Source organism: Lithobates pipiens, unplaced genomic scaffold (genome assembly GCF_037356315.1).
Source record: "Lithobates pipiens isolate NorthernLeopardFrog02 unplaced genomic scaffold, aLitPip1_a1.2 Scaffold_3, whole genome shotgun sequence".
NCBI classification, from domain to species: domain Eukaryota; kingdom Metazoa; phylum Chordata; class Amphibia; order Anura; family Ranidae; genus Lithobates; species Lithobates pipiens.
This window is the reverse complement of record NW_027507790.1, coordinates 81,567,927-81,577,286: the sequence shown is the minus strand read 5'-3', so window position 1 is coordinate 81,577,286 and position 9,360 is coordinate 81,567,927. Positions and strand designations below refer to the sequence as shown.

The 9,360-nt window shown below is 43.3% G+C and overlaps 1 protein-coding gene across 2 annotated transcripts in view; it reads right to left on the bottom strand.

Moving 5' to 3' along the window:
- Positions 1 to 3,027: 3,027 nt before the first annotated feature.
- Positions 3,028 to 9,360, bottom strand: part of KMT5A (lysine methyltransferase 5A) — a 28,027-nt gene continuing 21,694 nt past the window's right edge. For both annotated transcript variants that reach the window (XM_077461918.1, XM_077461917.1), the window contains one exon: positions 3,028 to 8,309. In XM_077461918.1, the coding sequence (XP_077318044.1) occupies positions 8,099 to 8,309 (211 nt within the window). In that variant the 3' untranslated portion in view covers positions 3,028 to 8,098. The remainder of the gene's footprint in view (positions 8,310 to 9,360) is intronic.

The following is a 9,360-nucleotide window of genomic DNA, read 5'->3' as shown; positions in this document are numbered from 1 at the left end:
ATGTGATGTAAATAGTCTGTAAAAAAAAGCAGATAACCATCTGGAGTAAACGGGACATTTTCAGTCTTGGTTGGTTTAGCAAAAAATAAAACCCTAATAGTAATTAAATACCACCAAAAGAAAGATCAATTTGTGTGGAAAAAAAAAATCATATGGGTACAGTGTAGCATAACCGCACAATTGTCAGAGTGACAGCGCAGAAAGCTGAAAATTAGCCTGGGCAGGAAGGGGGTTTAAGTATTAAGTGCCTAGTAAGCAAGTGGTTAATGTCTCCTAAATGGTGGGGTCAAAGCGCTGAGGTAATGCCACATGTCTTCATTTGGAAAGCACTCCACAGCCAACTTTTACTTGTATATGAAGGCCAGGATAGCACCACACTGCAGAACACAGTGCCCATAGGTCACATTTTTAGCAAGCTAGCTGTACATGTTCAGTCCGGAAAGGCTTCAATGTAGACACCAGCTCAAGCAATGATGTAGACTGGAATCTTAATTGAAGTCAATGGATAAGAAAAAAGGAAAAAAACAAAAAAACACTGTCCACCCTTCTAGAACACTGGAGAGAGGGGAAAAAAAACAAAAACAAAACACAAACACACAAAGGCATGTCAGATACAGGGGGTGTTATTTTAGGGCTGGACTGCAATTCCTCTTTATTTCCAGTGTACAGTCCTTCTGTGGATGGAAGTATAACCCAACAATGCCTGAGTTACACAATGAACACAAATGGGGGGGGGGAAGGAAAAAAAAAAAAAAAAAAAAAAAAAAAAAAAACGTTAAACACATATGTTCTGCTTTAACATATGTACCCCTGCTTCAAGGGTTTATGTTAGATGTCACCTGAAAGTGGTTGTAAGCCCTTACAAACCACTTTGACCTACAGGTAAGCCTAGATTAAGGCTTACCTGTAGGTCCAAGAAATATCTCCTTAACCTATATGGTTTAGGAGATATTTACCCGAAGACAGCCACCGCTGTCGACGGCGCATGCGCCGTAGACAGCAGCGCGCAGGCGCACTGAGCAGGCAGCAGATCGCGGCGATATGCCGCGAGTGTCGGCTCCCGTGCGCATGTGTGGGAGTGATGTGCATCGTGGCTCCGGTGAATCACAGCGCTGGAGTCGCGAGACCCGGAAGTCGCTCCGGGATTCATGGCAGCGGCGAAGAGGAAGACGGAGGACCGCTTCGAGGGCTTCGTTCTCAGGTAAGTTATTCATAATGAGCTAGTATGCTATGCATACTAGCTCATTATGCTTTTGCCTTGCAGGGTGTGTTTTTTTTTCTTCCCTTTACTTCCTCTTGAAGTCTGACAATTGCTGCTGTCAACTCACTGACTCCACACAGCATGGCATGGTACAACGTGGAGATCAGACAGCTGACAGACCAGTAAATATCAAATATTGATTGACTTCTGATCCCTCAATAGAAGCTCCCATGTTTCCCACCATGACATTAAAAAAAATTTGCAAATAGAACTTTAACACCTTCCCGCTCAGCCTATAGCAGATTGACTGTGGGGTGGGATTTTCCTTCAAGAGGACATATTGATCCGTCACCAGCTGTGTCCATCAGACACAACCGATGAATGATCATACTGGCCTGCTGCCAGTGTCATGTGATCGCTGTGAAAAATCACTTGGCAATTGTAAACAATGGATGGCTTTCCCTTCATGCAATTGCAGCCCATCTATACCATGTGATTAGCTTTGGCCAATCACAAACAAAAGACACTGAATGAACCAGTTTCATGCAATAAAAATGGTTACGGTACTTGTATCAATGAAATTTATTGGCATAAGCAATCAAGTGTAATAAAAAAAAAATCCTGATCACTTTCCCAGAGCAGTACAGTGATACTACAGTAACACTGTATTGCTCTGATCAGTGAGAAAAATTATTTTCAAAAATGTTATGACCGAAACGAGAAAAAAAAAAAAAATGTATATTTTTCTCAAATATAAAAAAAAAATTCAGTAGTGATTAAATACCACCAAAAGAAAAGCTCTTATTTGTTCGAAATTAAAAAAAAAAAAAAAAAACCACAACAAATTATGGGTACAGTGTTGCATAACCGTGCAACTGTCAAAGTGCGACACCATGCAAGAAGCCCTTGCGGGGGGGGGGGGGGGGCGGAGACAGCCACCAAGGGACCCCAGAAGATCAGCTTCAGGGCCACTCTGTGCAAAACGAGCAGTAGTGGAGGCGAGTATTTTTTTTTCTTTTTTTAAACAAACAATACCTTTAGACCCCTTTCACACCACACCGCCCTTTGCTTCGGCGGTAAAACACCGCTATTTTTAGTGGCGGTTTACCTTTTACCCCCGCTAGTGGCCGCGAAAGGGTTAAAACCGCCGGCAATACGCTGCAATAGCAGCGTTTTGCCGGTGGCATTACAGCGCTGCTTCATTGATTTCAATGGGGAGCAGCGGTGGAGGAGCGGTAAACACAGCTGCTGGCAGGACTTTTTTCTGACTTCCTGCCAGCGCACCACTCTAGTGTGAAAGCCCTCGGGGCTGTCACACTACACACAATGGTGCAGCTTCTCTAGGGCGGACTGCAGGCGCTATTTCTAACGCTATAGCGCCTGCAAAACGCCCTGGTGTGAAAGGGGTGTTACAGCCCCTTTAAAAGTTAACATTAATAACATTTGTCCCGGTGACTGTGCAATGTACAATCGCCGCAGTTACGAGTGGGGGGGGGGGGGGAGGAGAAAGTACACCGACACCCGGAGAGCTGCGTCTGACGGAATCACGCAAACAGACAACGGTATCAGGGGCTCAGCAGCCATGATTATCGCGTCTGTTTGCAGGGGGGGGGGGGGGGGGTATAGCCAGGCAGGATCAGCCAGGTTTTTTAGGGTATACAGGGGGGCCAAATGACACAACACAAGCGCTGTACTGGATAACATGCTTCAAAGAAACAGGATCAGTTTTTTTTGGGTCAACAAACGCTTTAATAGCCGTCTTGTAGGGTTCAAAGCGATTTTTTTTTTTTCCCCCTCAGTTTAAAACTAAAAAGAAGATACACACATTTCTTAATAAATATTTATTCCACAATCCTTATTTTCCCAATATAAAAAACATCCTTTTCACATTTTATACAATAAAAAAAAAAAAAAAAAAAAAAAAAAAAAAAAAAAAAAAAACACACAACCTAGAACAATCTGAGCTTCTACTGTAACTGCAGCAGGCTGGATTAATCTCATTAAACCAAAGAAAAACATTTATACAGAAGTCATGCCCTGCTATAGCAGAGATCATCAAGGCAATTAAAATACTCTATAGTACCAAAAGTATGAGGACGCCTGCCTTTACATGCACATGACCTTTAATGGCATCCCAGTCCATAGGGTTCGATATCGAGTTGACCCACCCTTTGCAGCTATAACAGCTTCAACTCTTCTGGAAAGGCGGTCCACAAGGTTTAGAAGTGTCTATGGCAGTGGTCCTCAACTCCTGTCCTCAGGACCCACCAACAGGCCAGGTGTGAAAGATAACAAATACATCAACGGTGAGATAATTTGCTGCTTAGCGGCTGCAGTATTCTCGTCTGCATCTCCCCAAGGTCCGACTTAAACTCTGGCCTGTAAGTGGGTCCTGAGGAGTGGAGAACCACTGGTATGGGAAGGTTTGACCATTCTTCCAGAAATGCATATGTGAGGTCAGGCACTGATGTTGGGTGAGAACACCTGGCTCGCAGTCTCCGGTCGAATTCATCCCAAAAGGTGTTATATGGGGTTGAGGTCAGGAGTCTGCAGGCCAGTCAAGTTCCTCCACACCAAACTCGCTCATCCATGTCTTTATGGACTTTGCTTTGTGCACTGCTGCGCAGTCATGTTGGAACATAAAGGGACCAACCCCAAAATGTTCCCACTATGTTGGGAGCATGAAATTGACCAAATTGTCTTGGTATGCAGACGCCTTAAGAGTTTCCTATACTGGAACCAAGGTGCAAAGCCCAACCCCTGAAAAACAATCCCATAACATAATCCCCGCTCTACCAAATGATTTGGACCAGTGCACAAAGCAAGGTCCATAAAGACATGATGATCAAATTTGGGGTGGAGGACATTGACGGGCCAGCACAGAGTCCCGACCTCAACCCGATAGAACACCTTTGGGATGAATTAGAGCAGAGACTGCGAGGCAGGCCTTCTTGTCCAACATCAGTGCCTGCCCTCACAAATGCGCTTCTGGAAGAATGGTCAAACATTCCCATAGACACTCCTAAACCTTGTGGACAGCCTTCTCAGAAGAGTTGAAGCTGTTATAGTTGCAAAGGCTGGGCCAACTCAATATTGAACCCTACTGACTAAGCACCGGGATGCCATTAAAGTTCATGTACGTGTAAAGGCAGGTGTCCCAATACTTTTGGTAATATAGCGTAGTTACACTAAAATATTCTATTTTACACCATCCTGATATTCCAGCACTCAGTGAAACATTAGAAGCTGAAAATAGGTGGCAAGGTTAAAATTTCATAAGCCAGGGGCTAGGAGACATTTTTTGGGGGGGGGGGGGGGGGTTTGTAACAGCGAATCTGCATTGCTGTTCCAAATCAAAAGCACTTGGAGCAGTGTGACTTTAAAGCACTATTCCAGAAATGACTGAAGCCATTGGATCAGTACGCCAGCCACACAATCATCCCCAAAAAAAAAGGCAGCTGCCAAAATTTCTCAGTACAGGTTTCATTTAAAATGGCAACTTAATGAGAGCCTATAGACAGGTACTTTTTGAAGTTTATTAACAGGATATGTGTAAAGCATAAAATGTCTTAGCAGGCCCCTGTAAAAATTTGAACTTTGAAGTTCCAGAAGCTAGTCTCCCCTCCTTGCTGTACAAGTGACTGCCACAGACAGGTTTGCATAATTACCTAAAACTAGGGGTCGGTTCTCTCCAACCACCAAATTCAGACAGTGGGAAGGTCCGAATTTGATTGGGCTGCACGGATTTTGCCTTTTCAGATAAAGGAAATCATCCATGTGCTGGGATTTGCCAATAAATGAGAAGTTTAGACAAGTACTAATTTTGCATAGCTATATTGTTTTAGCTTGGGGCAATATAAAGCATGCAAGTTCTATAGAGTAGCAGCCTACTACAGCGATTTCCAGCTTCCACGTGGCTTGGCCAGGTATGGCACATGCAAACTTACAAGCTGGACCAACACAACTATGCAAAACATTTCCATACCTCAATTTCAGCTTTAAATAAAATTAAACAGTCATAATTATAATTCTGGAGAGAGGACAGGAGGGACTTCATTTGGCATATATTCGCAATGCTGCGACAAAAGCAAAACATTCTATGCAGGCTGCCTCCATTGTTTCAACAACATAGTCATCCATTTAAAAAAGGCATTCACATTTTGTTTGAAATCAGGGGGACAAAACAAGGAGAGCAGGTCAAAGAACAATTGCAATGAATTTGCAATCAAGGGTATAAAACCCCACCTCTTCATGCAGGTGTACTTTTACAATGGTTTTCCAATATCTAATTGCCTGCCATGCTAAGAGCTCAACAAGAGACACACACACCGACTTTAGCCTTCTAGATCAAGAGGCATTTGCTGTTAGAATACAAAAATCATGCCTTATAGGTAATGTATAATGGGGGGGAAATTACACAGCACTAAATGAATATTACATCTTTCCACATAGAAAGCTGAATGGCTCCCATGACCTGTCAAACTACCGCTTCCATAGCCATGTGGGTACAGTAACCCCTCATATCCCCACTATTAGAATAGTCAAGCAGTGCCATCAAAACCTGTGTACAGGTGTGTCCGATTATCAATAGATATATTAAAAATGTAAAGAATCCAGGGGATTATGGAGACAAAACACACTATTGTTATAGGTATTAAGTGCTATTCACAGATCTAGCCCTGATACCTGGGACTTCCCCCTCCCTACAGTTTTAAAAAGCAGAAGATGGCTTCCTAAAAAACATTTTGGACTAAAGCAAAACTTCTAGTCCTAAACTTATCAACTAAAGCCAGGAGACATTGGCTAGTAAAAAAACCCATGGCCGACTGTCTTCTGTTGTAAAAACCAGCAGCCGACCAAATCATGATCAGTGCTCTCAGCCAATGGCAGAGCGTTGGAGTGTTCTGGCGGGGGGGCTGTGATCATTTCCACCCTTCACTGCTTCTGAAGGTACCCGAGTGACCCATTTAAAAGCCTGGGCATCGTCTTGTGATATGTAGCAGGTGGGGTGTTAATGAATTGGAGCCCTTTTTGAGAAGCCAGCATTATCTGTCGGTGCCTGCTGTTATAAAGGTTAGTTTAGTAGGCTTTTAATCATTACAAATTTGTTTGAAAAGAACCATTTAAAGAGAAACATAAGGGGGAGATTTACTAAAACTGGAGCACTCAGAATCTATTGCAGTTGTGCATGGTAGCCAGTCGGCTTCTGCCCTGGTTCACACCACTGCGGCTTAAAAATCATGCTACTTCAGTGCGATTTCAAAACCACCGATCAGTGCAATTTTATTGCGGTTTGCAACTTTTGTTAAAGTCAATGCTAGTCACAATGAAATTACAGTTAAAGGGGTTGTAAAGGTAATTTTTATATATTTTTTTTAATAAAAAACATGTTATACTTACCTCCACTGTGCAGCTCAATTTGCACAGAATGCCCCAAACCTGGTCTTCTGGGGTCACTCGGTGGGTATCTCGGCTCCTCCCTGAAAGAACTAAGCACCTTCATGCGAGCGCTCTCGCATGGTGGTTAGTTGTTGCGGGCACGCTCCCGTGATACAGCCGGCTATAGCCGTTCACTGTATCACTCGGCCCCGCCCCCATGTCATTGGATGTGACTGACAGCAGCACGAGCCAATGGCTGCGCTGCTTTTAATCCATGCACTCTAGCCAATCAACGGCCAGGCTGAGCGGCGAAGAGGAGATGGGGGGGGGCAAACGCAGCAGGCTCAGGTAAGAAGGGGGGGGGGGGGGGTGGTATTGTCAGATGTTTTTTCACCTTAATGCATAGGATCCATTTTGGTGGGGGGGGGAAAATAAATAAAGGGTGCAGGAACCTTTTTCAGAGTTGCTGCGACTTGAGGTTCCTGGGCTGCGACTTGTCATGCAATTTTGAACTCTCAAAGTGTACAACAAAATCGCCTTGTGTGAACCAGAGCTCCAACTTGACCTTCAATTAAGCTTGGACAATAAAACCTGGAAGCTGATTGATTTCTATGCAGAGCTGCACCAGATTTTGTACATTCCAGCATTAGTAAATCTTGCCCATATGCTTCAGTTAACTAGAAATGGATAGTTGACTGGTTATCACGTTGACCTGTTTTCTTCAGGAATTAATCTCTTATCCAGAGCAAGTATGTAGGTAAAAAAGACAGATTGCTCTGACTTTTGAAATCTGCATATTTGTTTGAGGTTAACAGCGAATATTAAGCAGTAATGGATCAGCATAGATACCAGGCAACTAGCATTTTAAAGAGGATGGTGTGCAACAGCAGCCCCTTCAGGTTTACGTTAAGCAAAGGAGTACAAAGAGCAACAATTTTTCTATACAGACAGCAGCAACTTACAGCATATCAAATGGATTCTTCCATCTTTTTCTTGCAGCCAAGACAAAGATAGTCGACTGCTTTTTGGGTGCTGTGGGTTACTTCAATGGAAATGCTTGGTTGTCTCAATAGGCATACCTGCGCACACACACACTGCCGTGTTGCCCACAACATATTGCTGATAATACCTGGAAGAATACATTTGCCTTAAATTGCCCTTTAAGCACACATATACAAAAATTTACTGTTAGCCTTTGAACGGTACAATATTTACTCAATCCTTCACTTGCAGCTAAAATGATATCAAAGTGATTGCTTTGAAAATCAGACTACCCAACAAGATGTCTAAAGCAATGATCATCTGTCAAAAACACTTGAAGACAAACATCCTTGTGTACAAAACTAAAATGCTTCATTCCACTGCATGCTTCGTAAGCACAGAAATTATCAATATAAAAATACTATGATCAAGGCTGTTGGCATCTAAGTGTTAAATGTGCAACACTAATGGAAAGGGGTCTGCCTAAAACCAAATCAGTTCACAAAAGCAATGGGTAAAAATCCATCTGTATGCAGGTCAAAGCTTAAGCCAAGGATGTGCTTCAATGGATGACCTGCTCCGATCTCCATAATCGTACAAGAGTTCCTCTCCTGCTTTTATGTCCCTTGATGCAACCAATATGAGGTGAGGTACATCGTTGATATTGTGTAGTTTGGTGTGACAATTGCCGCTCTTGCTGTGATTTATAAGCCTTCCTAAACGGTTTGTTTCTTTCGTTGCATCAACACTGAAATAGACCAAGACATGTATGCAGTAAACAGTTTTAAAGCAATGAAAACCACCATTCCAGGCTAAATATGACCCCCCCTGCCTCCCTCCTACCCTCATCTAACCTGCCTTGTTAGGCTTGATTCACATCTATGCATGTTGCTTTTTGAGAGTTTCTGCAGTGCTTGCCGCTATTTTGTTTTACATTGTATATAGCTTGTTGCCAAGAAGGGGGCCGTAAAGCCAGCCACCGTGTCCTTAAAGACCAATGAGTCACCAGCTGTCAGCGGGGCTTCCCTAGTGATAGCTGAATGTAAAAAATAATTGCCAGCAAAAAAAAAAAAAAAAAAAAAAAAGGGAGAAGGACATGGGGGTCCTCCCTCCCAGGTCCATACCAAGCCTTTATCCGAGCATGCAGCCTGGCAAGTCAGGAAAGGGAGAGGAAAAGCGTGCGTGCCCCCCCCCCCCCCCTCCTGAACCAAACCATAAAATACTGCATGCCCTGCTTTGTTAATGGGGATAAGGGCATCTTCTCGACAACACTTGGCCGGTGGTATCAGAATCTGGAAAACCCCTTTAAACAAGGGGGCCCTCCAGATCCTGGCCTTCCCCCTATGTGAATGAGTATTGTACCCCTACCCAGTCACAAAACAAAAAAAAAATAAAAATACTGATCTGAAAAGCTGCCATGTAGAAACCAGCTCAAGCAGCAACGTATGAGGAATCTTGACTGAAGAAAATTAATAAAAAAAGCTTGAAGAATACGCTTGCAACATATGGTTAGACTTTTTCCAGCAGAACTAGATAGATATCCACCCTCCTGGGACACTAGCAAACTCAGGCTTCCTGAATGGTTTATCCAAAGATGGCCTACAGTTTTCTTTGTTTGCCAGTGTCCAATCCTCCTGTTGGCAGCAGTATAACCTAACCGTGTATGACTTGCTGAGTCTTTAAACGGATGAGAAAAACATTTATTAATTTTGAAAGAAAAACAAAATGGCATGAAATGGTGCCCAATATCTGTCTCAAGTACAGCTTAAGGGCCGGTTCACACTGGTGCGATGTCAGAT